A 19078-nucleotide genomic window follows, 5' to 3' on the forward strand; every position below is an offset into this window, starting at 1 on the left:
GAATCACTTAGGGAGCGAGCAGTAATAGCAGTCACCGCTCACTGTGCTAGAATCACTAAGGGAGCGAGCAGTAATAGCAGTCACCGCTCACTGTGCTAGAATCACTAAGGGAGCGAGCAGTAATAGCAGTCACCATCACTGTGCTAGAATCACTAAGGGAGCGAGCAGTAATAGCAGTCACCGCTCACTGTGCTAGAATCACTAAGGGAGCGAGCAGTAATAGCAGTCACCGCTCACTGTGCTAGAATCACTAAGGGAGCGAGCAATAATAGCAGTCACCGCTCACTGTGCTAGAATCACTAAGGGAGCGAGCAATAATAGCAGTCACCGCTCACTGTGCTAGAATCACTTAGGGAGCGAGCAGTAATAGCAGTCACCGCTCACTGTGCTAGAATCACTTAGGGAGCGAGCAGTAATAGCAGTCACCGCTCACTGTGCTAGAATCACTAAGGGAGCGAGCAGTAATAGCAGTCACCGCTCACTGTGCTAGAATCACTAAGGGAGCGAGCAGTAATAGCAGTCACCATCACTGTGCTAGAATCACTAAGGGAGCGAGCAGTAATAGCAGTCACCGCTCACTGTGCTAGAATCACTTAGAGTGCCACCAGTAATAGCAGTCACCGCTCACTGTGCTAGAATCACTTAGGAAGCGAGCAGTAATAGCAGTCACCGCTCACTGTGCTAGAATCACCAAGGGAGCGAGCAGTAATAGCAGTCACCACTCACTGTGCTAGAATCACTCAGGGAGCAAGCAGTAATAGCAGTCACCGCTCACTGTGCTAGAATCACTAAGGGAGCGAGCAGTAATAGCAGTCACCGCTCACTGTGCTAGAATCACTAAGGGAGCGAACAGTAATAGCAGTCACCGCTCACTGTGCTAGAATCACTAAGGGAGCGAGCTGTAATAGCAGTCACCATCACTGTGCTAGAATCACTAAGAGAGCGAGCAGTAATAGCAGTAACCGCTCACTGTGCTAGAATCACTAAGGGAGCGAACAGTAATAGCAGTCACCGCTCACTGTGCTAGAATCACTAAGGGAGCGAGCAGTAATAGCAGTCACCGCTCACTGTTCTATAATCACTAAGGGAGCGAGCAGTAATAGCAGTCACCGCTCACTGTGCTAGAATCACTAAGGGAGCTAGCAGTAATAGCAGTCACCGCTCACTGTGCTAGTATCACTAAGGGAGCGAGCAATAATAGCAGTCACTGACAACTGTGCTAGAATCACCAAAGGAGCGAGCAATAATAGCAGTCACCGCTCACTGTGCTAGAATCACTAAGGGAGCGAGCAGTAATAGCAGTCACCGCTCACTGTTCTAGAATCACTAAGGGAGCGAGCAGTAATAGCAGTCACCGCTCACTGTGCTAGAATCACTAAGGGAGCGAGCAATAATAGCAGTCACCGCTCACTGTGCTAGAATCACTTAGACTGCCACCAGTAATAGCAGTCACCGCTCACTGTGCTAGAATCACTTAGGGAGCGAGCAGTAATAGCAGTCACCGCTCACTGTGCTAGAATCACTAAGGGAGCGAGCAGTAATAGCAGTCACCGCTCACTGTGCTAGAATCACTAAGGGAGCGAGCAGTAATAGCAGTCACCATCACTGTGCTAGAATCACTAAGGGAGTGAGCAGTAATAGCAGTCACCGCTCACTGTGCTAGAATCACTAAGGGAGCGAGCAGTAATAGCAGTCACCGCTCACTGTGCTAGAATCACTAAGGGAGCGAGCAATAATAGCAGTCACCGCTCACTGTGCTAGAATCACTTAGAGTGCCACCAGTAATAGCAGTCACCGCTCACTGTGCTAGAATCACTTAGGGAGCGAGCAGTAATAGCAGTCACCGCTCACTGTGCTAGAATCACCAAGGGAGCGAGCAGTAATAGCAGTCACCGCTCACTGTGCTAGAATCACTCAGGGAGCAAGCAGTAATAGCAGTCACCGCTCACTGTGCTAGAATCACTAAGGGAGCGAGCAGTAATAGCAGTCACCGCTCACTGTGCTAGAATCACTAAGGGAGCGAGCAGTAATAGCAGTCACCGCTCACTGTGCTAGAATCACTAAGGGAGCGAGCAGTTATAGCAGTCACCGCTCACTGTGCTAGAATCACTAAGGGAGCGAGCTGTAATAGCAGTCACCGCTCACTGTGCTAAAACCACCAAGGGAGCGAGCAGTAATAGTCACCATCACTGTGCTAGAATCACTAAGGGAGCGAGCAGTAATAGCAGTCACCGCTCACTGTGCTAGAATCACTAAGGGAGCGAGCAGTAATAGCAGTCACCGCTCACTGTGCTAGAATCACTAAGGGAGCGAGCAGTAATAGCAGTAACCGCTCACTGTGCTAGAATCACTAAGGGAGCGAGCAGTAATAGCAGTCACCATCACTGTGCTAGAATCACTAAGGGAGCGAGCAGTAATAGCAGTCACCGCTCACTGTGCTAGAATCACTAAGGGAGCGAACAGTAATAGCAGTCACCATCACTGTGCTAGAATCACTAAGGGAGCGAGCAGTAATAGCAGTCACCGCTCACTGTGCTAGAATCACTAAGGGAGCGAGCAATAATAGCAGTCACCGCTCACTGTGCTAGAATCACTAAGGGAGCGAGCAGTAATAGCAGTAACCGCTCACTGTGCTAGAATCACTAAGGGAGCGAGCAGTAATAGCAGTCACCATCACTGTGCTAGAATCACTAAGGGAGCGAGCAGTAATAGCAGTCACCGCTCACTGTGCTAGAATCACTAAGGGAGCGAGCAGTAATAGCAGTCACCGCTCACTGTGCTAGAATCACTAAGGGAGCGAGCAGTAATAGCAGTCACCATCACTGTGCTAGAATCACTAAGGGAGCGAGCAGTAATAGCAGTCACCGCTCACTGTGCTAGAATCACTAAGGGAGCGAGCAGTAATAGCAGTAACCGCTCACTGTGCTAGAATCACTAAGGGAGCGAGCAGTAATAGCAGTCACCATCACTGTGCTAGAATCACTAAGGGAGCGAGCAGTAATAGCAGTCACCGCTCACTGTGCTAAAATCACTAAGGGAGCGAGCAGTAATAGCAGTCACCATCACTGTGCTAGAATCAATAATAAATCACTTATAAATTAGTTCCATTTAAAAATCTCCAGTTTTTCAGTACTTATCAGCTGCTGTATGTCCTGCAGAAAGTGGTCTATTCTCTCCAGTCTGACACAGTGCTCTCTGCTGCCACCTCTGTCCATGACATAATAAAGATTGTGGAATACCCCTTTAATATGGAGATTGCAGAGTGTTGCCCCGAGATTTGGGAGCATTTATTTTTATTTTTAGAAATCCTGATATAAAATTTACATTCATTGCCAATTTCACTGCAGATTAGTCATTCAGAGTCAATCTGACCATTGAGAACATATTCTTCTTAGGTGCTGCTTATAAATACAGATGCAAAATACTGACCAAAATACTAGTAGAGTGAAAGTGTCCAGTTCACTACATTCAGGTCTTTAGTTCCCGCCATCTTCGGGGGTTGACCTTGTATTTTTTGTGCCAAAACCAGAAGAGGATCAGAAAAGAGAAGTACAAGTGTTCCCTTTATATTTTCCATCTCATTTGAATCCACTTCACTGAAGCCAGGGCCGGCCTTAGGGTAGATGGCGCCCTGTGCAAAACTTTCTTTTGGCGCCCCCCCCCCCGCCTCTGCTGATACCCCCTAATAGTGACATAAACTAAATATTACAGCCTCCCACCACCCCCAGACAACCCCCACTGCCCCCCGCTGACTGTTATATATGTGACCTTTTTTATCACTTTTTGAATTTTTTTTCTGGGATGTGATTTCACTAAAAATCTGTAAATTTGGACTTCAGGATATCAGGGTATGCTGGGGGTAATAGTTATGCACTGTTTTGGCTGTTGGGGTATGTTGGGGGTAGTAGTTATGCACTGTTTCAGCTGTTTGGGTATGCATGGGGTAGTAGTTATGCACGGTTTAGCTGTTGGGGTATGCTGGGAATAGTAGTTATGCACTGTTTAGCTTTTGGGGTATGTTGGGGGTAGTAGTTATGCACTGTTTAGCTGTTGGGGTATGCTGGGGATAGTAGTTATGCACTGTTTAGCTTTTGGGGTATGTTGGGGGTAGTAGTTATGCACTGTTTAGCTGTTGGGGTATGCTGGGGCAGTAGTTATGCACTGTTTAGCTGTTGGGGTATGCTGGGAATAGTAGTTATGCACTGTTTAGCTTTTGGGGTATGCTGGGGATAGTAGTTATGCACTGTTTAGCTTTTGGGGTATGTTGGGGGTAGTAGTTATGCACTGTAGCTGTTGGGGTATGCTGGGGCAGTAGTTATGCACTGTAGCTGTTGGGGTATGCTGGGAATAGTAGTTATGCACTGTTTAGCTTTTGGGGTATGTTGGGGGTAGTAGTTATGCACTGTTTAGCTGTTGGGGTATGTTTGGGGTAGTAGTTATGCACTGTTTAGCTTTTGGGGTATGTTGGGGGTAGTAGTTATGCACTGTTTAGCTGTTGGGGTATGTTTGGGGTAGTAGTTATGCACTGTTTAGCTTTTGGGGTATGTTGGGGGTAGTAGTTATGCACTGTAGCTGTTGGGGTATGATGGGGATAGTAGTTATGCACTGTTTAGCTGTTGGGGTATGTTGGGGATAGTAGTTATGCACGGTTTACCTGTTATACTGTTAGGCAAGGAGAGAAGAGATGCCAGTGTCTGTATATATACTGTGACAGTGCATGTATACACAGCAGCAGGGTCAGAACAGTGTACATGAAGTATATTGCCACAGTGTATAGACTCTGCAGAGAGAGAGAGAGAGAGAGAGAAAAAAAAGATAGAATATACACAGATAGATAGATAGATAGATTAGATAGATAGAAGATGATAGATAGAAGAAGCATCAGGCTTACAGCAGGGGCACAGGATGCGAGACGCTGCAGGAATTGCTGAGGAGCATGGAGGAGGCACAGGGCTTGGCAGAGGTTACAGGTCATCACACTGATGGGGAAGCACGGCCTGTGCTAAAATGGTCAGCTTACACACACAGTCCGGCACACAGTTGAGCAGGCTGCATTGTGGCAATGAGTGAGTGAGTAAGCCACCCGCGGTGGGCGCCGGGGGCGGGGCTTGTCGGCGAGGGGCGGAGCTTACCGGGACGTACCCGGAACATTAATTTGCCAGTCCCTAGTCTGGCTTCAGGAGCGCCCCAAACCAAGCACTATGCAGGGAGGGCAGGCGACCAGCTAGGGGGGCGCTTTGGCAGACAGACAGAACGTGTGTCTGCCAGACAGTTAGGTGTGCAACTGTCTGCCAGAGCGCCCCCCAGCGGGCTAGGAGTGATGCGCCCTGTGCAAGCGCACAGCTCGCACACCCCTAAGGCCGGCCCTGACTGAAGCCAGTTGAAAAAAAACTCCTCTGTGTGATTCCGGCCTAAATTTAGCTTTAGGTTCCTATTCTGGAGAATGCCCGGGGGCTGTACTGATCCCACGACTAGAGTTACTATACTAGTTGCGAAGCAATCACTAAAAATTCTGCTGTAAGATTCCACATTAGACACCATGGTTACACTATAGGTTAGGCAGGAGAACACAGTTCAAGCACAATTCATAGAGACACAAAGATTCCAGACGGGGGTCACAAAAAATATGATAAAAATGCTGCATTCAAAAGAATAAGTATTGTAAATGTGTCATCCATGATATCAGAATCCTGCACATTGTTTTCTCACATTGTTTTTGTAACACTCTAATATCCCCCTCAGGCTATGTTCACACAAGGCTGTGTCTTTTTTCATTAAATAACGGCCACCAATTTTGCTGTTGTTTTCATTCTTCAATGATTCCCATTGAAGTCAATAAAAACAATGGCCGTTGGTCACACAATGTATAGAATATTGGCCATTCACTGGAATATTCAATTTAACTAGTATATTCACTTTAACAAGATGGCCACTTTTACTTCATATGTTCCCGAAGTGGGAGCATAACCATGACCATGTTTTTGTCCTTTCACCGTCTTTTCAACAAAATTCAATGGACTTTCAAAAAAAGCTCCACCCAATTAAACCATCATTAAACCTGAACTTGAATAATGAAACAAAAGCTTTCACAGCAGCGACCGCCGCAAAAGTAGAATATTAAAAGGGACCCGGGCCGCTCTTAAAGGGACCTTGGTCGCTCTTGAAGGGACATATTTCGCTCTTAAAAGGACCCAGGTCGCTCTTAAAAGGGACCCGGGCCGCTCTTAAAAGGGACCCAGGTCGCTCTAGCTCTTTAAGAGCGACATGGGTCCCATACCTTTTGGAGTGTCCCGTCCGTTTAAGAGCAACTTGGGTCCCGTCCCTTTAAGAGCGACTTGGATTCCTTTAAGAGCTACATGGGACCCTTTAAGAGCGACTTGGGTCCCGTCCCTTTAAGAGCGACTTGGGTCCCGCCACTTTAAGAGCGACTTGGGTACCTTTAAGAACGACTTGGGTCCCTTTAAGAGCGACATGGCTCCCGTCCCTTTAACCCTTTAAGGACATGGCCCATTTTCGTTTTTACGTTTTCGGTTTTTCCTCCTTGTGTTTAAAAGGTCATAGCACTTGCATTTTTCCACCTAGAAACCCCCATGACCCCTTATTTTTTGCGTCACTAATTGTACTTTGCAATTACAGGCTGAATTTTTGCATAAAGTACACTGCGAAACCAGAAAAAAATTCAAAGTGTGGTGAAATTGAAAAAAAAAAACGCATTTCTTTTATTTGGGGGAAATGTGTTTTTACGCCATTCACCCTGGGGTAAAACTGACTTGTTATGCATGTTCCTCAAGTCGTTACGATTAAAACGATATATAACATGTATAACTTATATTGTATCTGATGGCCTGTAAAAAATTCAAACCGTTGTTAACCAATATACATTCCTTAAAATCGCTCCATTCCCAGGCTTATAGCGCTTTTATCCTTTGGTCTATGGGGCTGTGCGAGGTGTCATTTTTTGCGCCATGATGTGATCTTTCTATTGGTACCTTGATTGCCCATATACGTCTTTTTGATCGCTTTTTATTACATTTTTTCTGGATTTGATGCGACCAAAAATGCGCAATTTTGCACTTTTGCAATTTTGCACTGGATTTTTTTGCGCTGACGCCGTTTACCGTACGAGATCAGGAATGTGATTAATTAATAGTTCGGGCGATTACGCACGCGGCGATAGCAAACATGTTTATTTATTTATTTATTTGTTTACTTTTATTTAAAACCTGGGAAAAGGGGGGTGATTCAGACTTTTATTAGGGGAGGGGGCTTTTTACTATTAACAACACTTTTTTTTTTTTTTTTTTACACATATACTAGAAGCCCCCATGGGGGACTTCTAGTATATACACTGTGATCTCTCATTGAGATCTCTGCAGCATAGATATGCTGCAGAGATCCATGAGATCGGCACTCGTTTGCTTTCGGCTGCTGCAGCCGGAAGTAAACGAGTGCCGAGCCGAGGACGGCGCCATCTTGGACGCGTCCCCGGCCGGCATCAGTAACGGAGATCGCTCCTCCGGGACAAGGTCCCGGAGGAGCGATCTCCCCCACTAGACACCAGGGAAACGTTGCCTCCGGTAATCGGAGGCAGCTGTCAACTTTGACAGCTGCCTCCGATTAGCTAATTAGCGGGCACGGCGATCAGACCGTGCCCGCTAATAGCGGCGGTCCCGGGCTACACGCGGCACCCGGGATCGCGGCACTTCAAAGCGGGGCCGCCGCGCGGCCCCGCTTTGAAGTGCAAGTGAGGACATAGGACGTACCGGTACGTCCTATGTCCTTAAGAGGTTAAGAGCAACTTGGGTCCCTTTAAGAGCGACATGGCTCCCGTCCCTTTAAGAGAGACTTGGGTCCCTTTAAGAGCGACTTGCGTTCCTTTAAGGGTGACCTGGGTCCCTTTAAGAGCGATCTGAGTACTTATAATGGTAAAGATCATTGCTCGGTTACCATGACAATCTTACTCATGTCGGGGAGACAAAATCGTTAAGGACCTTCCATATATTACATCTTCTATTGGCCAATAGTGGACATGTGACTGTGGATGGTGTGATACATTGCATGACGAGACCTTAGAGTTCCTATTGACTGCTATATTTCAGCTATTTGCATATGTGCTGTGATTGGCTGTCAGCAGTTAGAGTGTGGCCATTACTTGCAATGGGCCATTATTTCCTATGGGAAATTTGTGGTAGTTTAACGTAAATTTCTTAAAAACGACAAATCCGATCGAAACGAAAAATAGATAGCACACCACACACCGCCGAGGGCTTCGAAACGCAGTTTGAACGGAGTGTGTGCACAAAGCGGTTCGGGCTGTATTACGCGCAGAAAAATGGCTGGAAGAAGAAACGGAAGAAGAAGAAGAAGAAGAAGAAGAAGAAGAATACGGATTACAATATAGTGCTTTTCAAGCACCATAATTACAACTAAATGTTTCCTATTCTCTAAACTATGAGAAAGGTATAAAAATAGGAACATGCACTTCAGTATTAACACCACTAGATGGCAGGGTTTTATTCTTTTTCACAATTGATCATATTATGAGCAATTACTTACTGTATTTTATCCCAGTTCCACAGTCTAACTTCCCTTAGACTCACACCAGATGATAACTGAATGGAAAGATGGCTATGTATAGAAGATGCTTAGAAAATACAAGATTTTAGTTATAGCATTTTATTTGCATATATTTATCTATATTAATATATATTTCTTTAAGCAAAACAAATGCATTACAAATCGTACTTTAAAAAAATGAATGCACATCACATAACTGCAATGTTGCTCTCTACATCTGTATAAAATACATTCTTAGGATCACTTTCCAGCATAGAGATATACCTGGTCACTTTAAGCATAAGCATAGTAATACTAGATATGCTCCAAAAATAATTTCGGCTCACAGTAAATGTCACGCTTTATCATGTATATAATTTCATTAATAAAAAACTTTTGTCAAATAAATAAATAAGACTTCTGCACCATTGCACTACGATCCATAAATTGTACTAGTGTTACCTAGAGTTGTCTATTATACAGGCTGCCGTTACTATCACTATGGCCACTGGGTGGCAGCAAAGAAGAGCTGTAGCTGAAGACAACATTGAATGGAACAGATGGTCTGTGGAAGGATAAGGCTGTGTTCACACTGATCTCCTTACATGATTTTGTAGAAGAATATGTTTATGTAGAAGATTAAAATAGATGCCAGGGTGCAGGGTAGAGGCAACTTAAGGCTATTTATAATGCCAATATTCTTACATATGTGTTTATACTGCACACTAATAGGGAAGGAATCAGATTCCTATATAGACAACTTGTTGGCTATATTTTATTTATTTAATTTTTTAACTTTAACTAGAATAAGCAGGTGGAAAAGCAACAGTGACAGTCTTTTTTTCTTTCAAATAAACTGGTGATTTGTAATTTACTTCTGTGGAAAAATATCAAGTCTTCTAGTACTTATCAGCTGCTGTATGTCCTGCAGAAAGTGGTATTATGTCCAGTCTGGAGAGCAGGAGATGTTTTCTGTTTCAATATATTTTATTAGATTTTTTAAAATTATTTTAAGCAAATGTACAACAATGTACAATATGTAATACAGATAAGATAGAAAGATGCAAAGTAATAGGAGAGGTTTTCTATGGGGATTTGCTAATGTTCTGGACGGTTCCTGTTATGGACAGAGGCGGCAGCAAAGAGCACTTTGTCAGATTTGAAAGAATACATCACTGCCTGCAGGACATACAGCTTCTGATAAGTACTGGAAGACTTGAGATTTTTTAATAGAACTTTTTTGTGAACTACCCCTTTAAATATAATACAATCTTTATGCAGTAGGCGAGATTTTGTCAGACTAAGCTGTTCCACACAGGGTCTACAAGTCTAAAGGAACTACAAGTCTATAGGGATTTATGTTCATTCCTGTCTGCCTCTACTGGTGGCATTTTGCAAGCAATGTTCCCTTTAGTTAGTGATTGGGGCAATAAGGGATTCAACACTGTTACCCCTAATATGAAAGTGTATGGAAAACAATATTAATGTACAGCACCCAGATATCCAGGATCGCACAGCTTCTAGAAATCCAGGACCGCACAGCCTCCAGATATCCAGGACCGCACAGCCTCCAGATATCCAGGACCGCACAGCCTCCAGATATCCAGGACCACACAGCCTCCAGATATCCAGGACCGCACAGCCTCCAGATATCTAGGACCACACAGCCTCCAGATATCCAGGACCGCACAGCCTCCAGATATCCAGGACCACACAGCCTCCAGATATCCAGGACCACACAGCCTCCAGATATCCAGGACCACACAGCCTCCAGATATCCAGGACCACACAGCCTCCAGATATCCAGGACCACACAGCCTCCAGATATCCAGGACCACACAGCCTCCAGATATCCAGGACCACACAGCCTCCAGATATCCAGGACCACACAGCCTCCAGATATCCAGGACCACACAGCCTCCAGATATCCAGGACCACACAGCCTCCAGATATCCAGGACCACACAGCCTCCAGATATCCAGGACCGCACAGCCTCCAGATATCCAGGACCGCACAGCCTCCAGATATCCAGGACCGCACAGCCTCCAGATATCCAGGACCGCACAGCCTCCAGATATCTAGGACCACACAGCCTCCAGATATCCAGGACCACACAGCCTCCAGATATCCAGGACCACACAGCCTCCAGATATCCAGGACCACACAGCCTCCAGATATCCAGGACCACACAGCCTCCAGATATCCAGGACCACACAGCCTCCAGATATCCAGGACCACACAGCCTCCAGATATCCAGGACCACACAGCCTCCAGATATCCAGGACCACACAGCCTCCAGATATCCAGGACCACACAGCCTCCAGATATCCAGGACCACACAGCCTCCAGATATCCAGGACCACACAGCCTCCAGATATCCAGGACCGCACCCTTCCGTACATAAACTGCATCTCCGACGGTTCAGCGACTGCTGGTCAACAGTAGTTAAAGGGTTAACATCAGTATTTTCGATGCTCTAGGCATGGGTCTCCAAACTGCGGCCCTCCAGCTGTTGCGAAACCACAACTCCCATCATGTCTGGACAGCTAAAGCTTTGGATTTAGCTGTCCAGGTATGATAAGAAATGTAGTTTTGCAACAGCTGGAGGGCCGCAGTTTGGAGACCCATGCACTAGAGCATCAAAGGGGTATTCCCATCTCAACTATTAAGACTTGTAGGACTTTTTACAAATTCATTTACCAAACTCATTTACCCTCTCCTGATATGCTGCTCTTTTCCTCCCATTGTTTATCAAACATGGTGTAAAGTGAAACTGACTCAGTTGCCCCTAGCAACCAATCAGATTCCACCTGTCATTCCTCACAGACTCTTTGGAAAATAAAAGGTGGAATCTGATTGGTTTCTAGGGGCAACTGAACCACTTTACTTCACACCATGTTTGATAATTCTCCTCCTATATCTCTATACATCTACATTATAGCTTTATATACACCAGTCAGACCACTGTTTTTAGAGCAGAGTGGTGGTCGGTATCCGAGACAACAAGCTGTCAACAATGGGAGGTAAAGAGCAGTATATCAGGAGAAGGTGGCAAGTTTGCTAAATGAACGTATTTGCATAAATACTTATCTTTTCTTAAATACTTAACTATGGTAACTGTGATGGGAATACTCCTGGTGGTCTGGAGTAGTTAAGGGATCAATTTATGACTCCATGATGGTATAGGGCAGTATAGGGCATAGTGTAAGGATCCCTGGTGGTCTAGTGGTCCCTGGTGGTTACTCACCTTTCTAGGCTCTAGAGTTGACCAGCCTTGAGGCTGAACATGTATTATTCAGTTTCCTATTTTCCCCCACAGTGAATATAGAGAAGAGTGCAGGGAGGGGATGGAGAGGACTGTGCAGCTATAACTGCAGAGCTATGATTCAGAAGCATAAAGCGGTGTGCATGTGCAGGGGAAGCTTCTGAGCTGCACGCCCATCCAGCTTAGAGGGAGCAGTGTTTGCAAGTGCACAAAACTTACAGCAATGCGGATTTATAGATGAGATTCTACCACATTCCACGTCAGTTTAGATTCTGCAAATCACAGAACATTACTAAAAATAAATATTATTCACCTCATTTTGTTCATTAATGGTAGTAAACAATAGATGCATTCTACAACCTAAACCCCCATCCCTTAAAGCGAATATACCACTAGGTACATGGCGTTGTGTTTTTTACATGAATAGACTGGCGCCAGCATGGTTTTTTTGAACCACAGCCCGATTCCTGCACTCGGCACTGGTCTATTACCAAGCACCGGCCCAGCGTGATGCACTGGAGGCGGCCCCGTCGGCCACAAGTGTGAAGAAACCTCCTCCCCTCTGGCATGTGGTTCCATTAGAATCAATGGAGCCGCATCACAAAGGGAGGAGAGATCATCACACTGGGGGCTGGTGAGCCGCTTCCAGTGCATCACGCTGGGCCGGTGTTCGGGAATAGACCAGTGCCGAGTGCAGGAATCGGGCTGTGGATAAAAAAAGGACCGTGTCACCGGCATCCCCATGTAAATAACACAACGCCATGTACCTAGTGATATATTCGCTTTAATGGAAGGTTTACTTGCCCTATGGACATGAATACAAGCTCATATGTGGGTATTAGAGGTATCTACATATTGAACACCTTGTTATCTTGTTTGGTTTCAGATGTTTGCATAGAAGTTCTTCATATTTCGCTCTTCGTCTCTCTAAGTTGTTCTCCTGGAATTACTTACACGTAGGGCTAATCCAGCAAAGGAGCGCACCGCATAGGTTGACACTTTGTGGCAAACTCCGGCATTTGATATATAATTGGAGGCCAGGCGATAAAGTCTCTCTGCCCCGAATGTGTTGAAATGCCCAGGCAGCACCTTGTCCACCAGACCTCTGTCCACCAACCCCTTGAGACGTTCACAAGAGCCGACATACTCCGGGATATTACTGTAAGGCAGCCAGTCTATCATGGATCCATCATATGCAACGTCCCCACTGAACAGCATCTTGCGGTCTCTATCGTGTAAGCAGATACTACCCCGCGAGTGTCCCGGCATATGCATCACTGTCAGCTGCCTGTCACCAAGGCTGATGATGTCACCTGCAAATATAACAGATGTCCGATTAATCACATGATCATTAAAAGATGGAGAGAGAACTGAAGCTCATCAAGCAATTGGTACTACTATATAATATTACTATAAAGTATTACGACCTTAACAACTTCCACAGCACGTTATCCCATGCACCGTACAGCTGCATCTGAGGACAGCAGGCAATTAGAGCCCGGTCCTGTGTGCAGCGGGTGAACGCTGCTAATACCGCGGTCCCCGCTGTCTCTCTCCGGCCGCACATAGTCCTTTAGTGCAGCGTGAGAGAGACAGCAGGGAGACACGCCGGACACAGGAAGGGATGTGGTTCTTCTGTAGTTCGGGCAGCTGGGGGAGTTTGGGGGTCTTTAGGGTGGGGGGCAGCAGTCCTATGTTTTCAATTGGGGTTCCTGGCGTGGGGGGTGGCAGCAGTCCTATGTGTTGTGGACAGGGCTGCTGGCACTTGTGATGGGGATAGGGAAGTTTACACTACAGGGTTCCTGTCAGGTTGGGGGGCCACAGTAGCTGAAGTTTGTGAATAAAGTACAGGAAAGCAATACAATGTAATTTCTCCATCTACTGCGCCCCTGCTGGACATTTCATATGAATTACACCCGATTCGTGACATCACAGCTTTTTAGAGAAATTGAAGCCTGCCTGATCTACTTAATTGAGGAAAATGTGCATTTCCCATAATTAGTGTACATTAGGAATTTGTCTAACTTTTCTTATGTAATAACATATTAGGCTGAAGTTCTCCTTTAACTCCCCGTAACCCCTGCAATCTCTATCTAGTCGTAGGAGACAGGCTCATAGACTTATAATGGAGTACATCTCCTGTATCTGGATGAGAGTACAGCAAGTCAGGGAGTGAAGTGCACAGACAATTGCTTCTCCCAGCTCGTTCTGATGATTGGGGGTGGTCAGAACACCCAGAACCTGACTGATCAAAACTTAGGATAGGTGAAAGTTTTCTTGACAAGAACACTTTATAATCAAAAGTAGGGAACAACCTCTGCCCCCTCCTATGATGTTGTGACATAGGAGCGATATATCTATACATTTACATTGGTGAATAGTAATAAAAGGTGCACAATCTTTGCAGCAAAACCACATGTAGATACAAGTGCCCTGTTAAGTACAGTTCTACTGTGTTTTCAGTCTTCCCATGGGGTTTTGCTGCAGTTCCTGAGCCCAATTGTTAGAGTACTGTATGTTATCGCTGTATTTAGCCCTGTGTGTCAACCCAGTGCCACATAACATGATCCCTTAAAGGAAAGCAGCCAAAATCTCTAATGTTAATCTAAATGTGGTTATAAGGATTGATCTCTAGAGAAGAGTTGTTTTTTTTAAGTGAAAGGTACACTTTAAAGATACAGTTAAAGGGGTACTCTAGAGGGAAAAACAAGTTCTCAAATCGACTGGTGTCAGAAAGTTATACAGATTAGTAAATTACCTCTATGAAAAAAACGTACGTCTTCCAGTACTTATCAGCTGCTGTATGTTCTGCAGGAAGGGGTGTATTCTTTCCGATCTGACACAGTGCTCATTGCTGCCACCTCTGTCCTGGATCTGGGGACTTGGACAGTCTTGGAACACTGGAAAGAATACACCACTTTCTGCAGGACATACGGCAGCTAAAAAGTACTGGAAGACTGAAGATTTTTTAATAGAAGTAATTTACAAACCTATATAACTTTCTGATGCCAGTCAATTTGAAAATACTTAGAGTACCCCTTTAACAGATACCCTAGAGTACATGATCAGTGCACCGGGTGCAGTCTACAATATAGTACCAAGCTAGATGAGTTACAGTCACAGAACATTCACCACCTCTATAGGATGAGATGCTCTTATGGCGGATCTGTAATTACATTTCCTAAGGCTTTATGCCACGGGCAGCTATCCTGGCTGTATAGTACAACGGCCATGAGTGGTCCCCAGTGACGGAGCTCCGAGCACCGCTCCCAGGAAACCGAGAGCTCATCTTCCCAAACACAGCAAATGATTCTGGGTCATGATCTAATCCACACCGCCACACTCGGCACATTACATCCATAATGTATGACGACTTCCCACGATCACTACAGTGTGAACAGACATTTAGAAGCCATTAGATCTTATACGAGCACATCACTTCTCTGTGTCCGCCATCCACTTAAGAGCTGCTTCCTGAGCCACTAAAAGGGGTGATCACCTCATCCTGGATTATGGGATATCGATCATAACAAGTAAATGCTTCCGCCTTGGAATCACAGTGGAAACTGCAATGTGTACAGGATCGGGATGTGCCGGCTTCAATAGGATCAATGAGGAGGCAGGAACATTATCACCTATTCCTCCAGTATACTGCTGGTTATATCACTCCTGCTACCACCGCCTGTGCCAGGGCATACACCAGGGAACCTGCTCATACCATGTGCTACTACATGACAGCCATTCAAGTGAATGGGCAACTACTATGTACAAGGACCTACTAGGTGTGACGGGATGGAGCATCATTGGAAAGTGATACACAGTGGTATACAGACGCCATATACAGTCTTATACAGAGGGCATACACAGCGGTATGCAGATGCCATACACAGCGGTATACACAGCGGTATACACAGCCATACACAGTGGTATACAGATGCCATACACAGCGGTATACACAGCGGTATACACAGCCATACACAGTGGTATACAGATGCCATACACAGCGGTATACACAGCGGTATACACAGCCATACACAGTGGTATACAGATGCCATACACAGCGGTATACACAGCCATACACAGTGGTATACACAGCCATACACAGTGGTATACACAGCCATACACAGTGGTATACACAGCCATACACAGTGGTATACAGATGCCATACACAGCAGTATACAGAGGGCACACAGATGCCATACACAGTAATATACAGAGGGCACACAGATGCCATACACAGCGGTATACACAGCCATACACAGTGGTATACAGATGCCATACACAGTGGTATACAGATGCCATACACAGCGGTATACACAGCCATACACAGTGGTATACACAGCCATACACAGTGGTATACAGATGCCATACACAGCGGTATACACAGCGGTATACAGATGCCATACACAGTGGTATACAGATGCCATACACAGTGGTATACAGAGGGCACCCCGATACCATACACAGTCATACACAGCGGTATACAGATGCCACACATAGCAGTATACAGTTACCACACACAACGGTATACAGATGCCATACACAGAAGTATACAGATACCACACACAGCCATACACAGCAGTATACAGTTAACCCACACAGTCATACACAGTGGTATACAGATGCCACACACAGTAGTATACAGATTCCACACATAGTAGTATACAGATGGCACACACAGTAGTATACAGTTACCATACACAGCGGTATACAGATGCCACACACAGCAGTATACAGATGCCACACACAGCAGTATACAGTTACCATACAGATCGGTATACAGATGCCACACACAGCAGTATACAGTTACCATACAGATCGGTATACAGATTACACACACAGCAGTATACAGATGCCACACACAGCAGTATACAGATGCCACACACAGTAGTATACAGATGCCACACACAGTAGTATACAGATGCCACACACAGCAGTATACAGATGCCACACACAGCAGTATACAGATGCCACACACAGCAGTATACAGATGCCACACACAGCAGTATACAGATGCCACACACAGCAGTATACAGATGCCACACACAGCAGTATACAGATGCCACACACAGCAGTATACAGATGCCACACACAGCAGTATACAGATGCCACACACAGCAGTATACAGATGCCACACACAGCAGTATACAGATGCCACACACAGCAGTATACAGATGCCACACACAGTAGTATACAGATTACACACACAGTAGTATACAGATGCCACACACAGCAGTATACAGATGCCACACACAGCAGTATACAGATGCCACACACAGTAGTATACAGATGCCACACACAGTAGTATACAGATTACACACACAGTAGTATACAGATGCCACACACAGCAGTATACAGATTACACACACAGCAGTATACAGATGCCACACACAGTAGTATACAGATGCCACACACAGCAGTATACAGATGCCACACACAGCAGTATACAGATTACACACACAGCAGTATACAGATCGGTATACAGATGCCATACACAGCGGGCACAGGTGTTTACCATCTTCCAGGATGTGGGTGGGGGTCACCGCCTGCACCTTGAACTGACTGGCGCTCCAGCCCGGTACCGGCGGTTTCACCACTTCGCTGTCGGACAACCAGGTGACGGTCTCGAAGTTATCGCCCCGGATCAGCGCCTCCGCCTCGTCCCGGTGCACCGCCACCTGCTGGAACTGGTGCAGGCCCCCGGCGTGATCGAAGTGGACGTGAGTGGCCACAGCCATGAGCGGCCGGCGGCCGGATCCCCCGTCCTTCCCGTGCGGGAGCAGCCCGGCAGAGCACAGGTAGTCCGGCAGGCTCCGCAGCCCGAGTCCCGTGTCTATGACCAGGTCCTGGTGGGAGCCGCGCACCAGCCAGATATTCGCCCGGTTCCCGGACTCATAGAAGCGCTCCTGTATCCAGAAGACGCCGTCCCCCAGGGCCTTGTGTGCGTACCACTCCAGCGCGGCCATGGCCGGAGCCTCTCCACTGGCACACACCGGGCACACACCGGGCACGGCGCCTGTTGCAGCCAGCACCTCAGGCAGCGCCCACAGACCTGTCATCCGAGAGCAACTTCCGAACGCGCCTCCACCAATGAGAGACGAGTGCTGCGGTGCGTCACTGCTGAGGGAACCAATCAGGACGAAGCGCTGAAGAGGCTTGTTCGTAGAGAACTGCCCCTTTCTCTAGTTTACTAGAGGAGGCTGGTGGTCGGCGTATGACCTGACAAGTGGGTCGTGCAGAGTAGGGACAGGGCACAGCAGGGACAGGGCACATCAGGGATAGAGCACAGCAAGGATAGTGCACAACAGGGATCGTGCACAGCAGAGGGATCGTGCACAGCAGAGGGATAGTGCACAGCAGGGACAGGGCACATCAGGGATAGTGCACAGCAGGGACAGGGCACATCAGGGATAGAGCACAGCAAGGATAGTGCACAACAGGGATCGTGCACAGCAGAGGGATCGTGCACAGCAGAGGGATAGTGCACAGCAGAGATAGGGCACAGCAGAGGGATAGGGCACAGCAGAGGGATAGGGCACAGCAGGGATAGGGCACAGCAGAGGGATAGGGCACAGCAGGGATAGTGCACAGCAGGGATAGGGCACAGCAGAGGGATAGGGCACAGCAGAGGGATAGTGCACAGCAGGGATAGAGCACAGCAGGGATAGTGCACAGCAGGGATAGAGCACAGCAGAGGGATAGTGCACAGCAGGGATAGTGCACAGCAGAGGGATAGTGCACAGCAGAGGGATAGTGCACAGCAGAGGGATAGTGCACAGCAGAGGGATAGTGCACAGCAGGGATAGAGCACAGCAGGGATAGTGCACAGCAGAGGGATAGTGCACAGCAGGGATAGTGCACAGCAGGGATAGTGCACAGCAGGGATAGAGCACAGCAGGGATAGTGCACAGCAGAGGGATAGTGCACAGCAGGGATAGAGCACAGCAGGGATAGTGCACAGCAGGGATAGAGCACAGCAGAGGGATAGTGCACAGCAGGGATAGAGCACAGCAGGGATAGTGCACAGCAGAGGGATAGTGCACAGCAGGGATAGAGCACAGCAGGGATAGTGCACAGCAGGGATAGTGCACAGCAGGGATAGAGCACAGCAGGGATAGTGCACAGCAGGGATAGTGCACAGCAGGGATAGAGCACAGCAAAGATAGTGCACAGCAGGGATAGGGCACAGCAGAGGGATAGAGCACAGCAGGGATAGGGCACAGCAGAGGGATAGGGCACAGCAGAGGGATAGGGCAC

At 46.8% G+C, this 19078-nt stretch overlaps 1 protein-coding gene across 1 annotated transcript; it reads right to left on the minus strand.

Annotated features, from left to right (window-relative positions):
- Positions 1–12497: 12497 nt before the first annotated feature.
- On the minus strand, positions 12498–17897 carry MBLAC2 (metallo-beta-lactamase domain containing 2). Its single transcript, XM_069964649.1, has 2 exons — positions 17337–17897; positions 12498–13134 (listed from the first exon to the last, which is right to left on the minus strand). The coding sequence occupies exons 1-2, from the start codon at positions 17878–17880 to the stop codon at positions 12749–12751; spliced, it is 930 nt and encodes a 309-aa protein (XP_069820750.1). The 5' UTR covers positions 17881–17897; the 3' UTR covers positions 12498–12748.
- Between the last annotated feature and the right edge of the window lie 1181 nt (positions 17898–19078).

The sequence above is a fragment of the Dendropsophus ebraccatus genome, chromosome 3, assembly GCF_027789765.1.
Source record: "Dendropsophus ebraccatus isolate aDenEbr1 chromosome 3, aDenEbr1.pat, whole genome shotgun sequence".
Lineage (NCBI taxonomy): Eukaryota > Metazoa > Chordata > Amphibia > Anura > Hylidae > Dendropsophus > Dendropsophus ebraccatus.

Bases quoted from the DNA above. Each gene is read 5' to 3' on its own strand.
- MBLAC2 (XM_069964649.1), bottom strand. From the start codon at position 17,880: ATGACAGGTCTGTGGGCGCTGCCTGAGGTGCTGGCTGCAACAGGCGCC. The intron at 13,135-17,336 runs GTAAACACCTGT...TTATATTTGCAG, and splicing joins CACCCACATCCTGGAAGATG to GTGACATCATCAGCCTTGGT.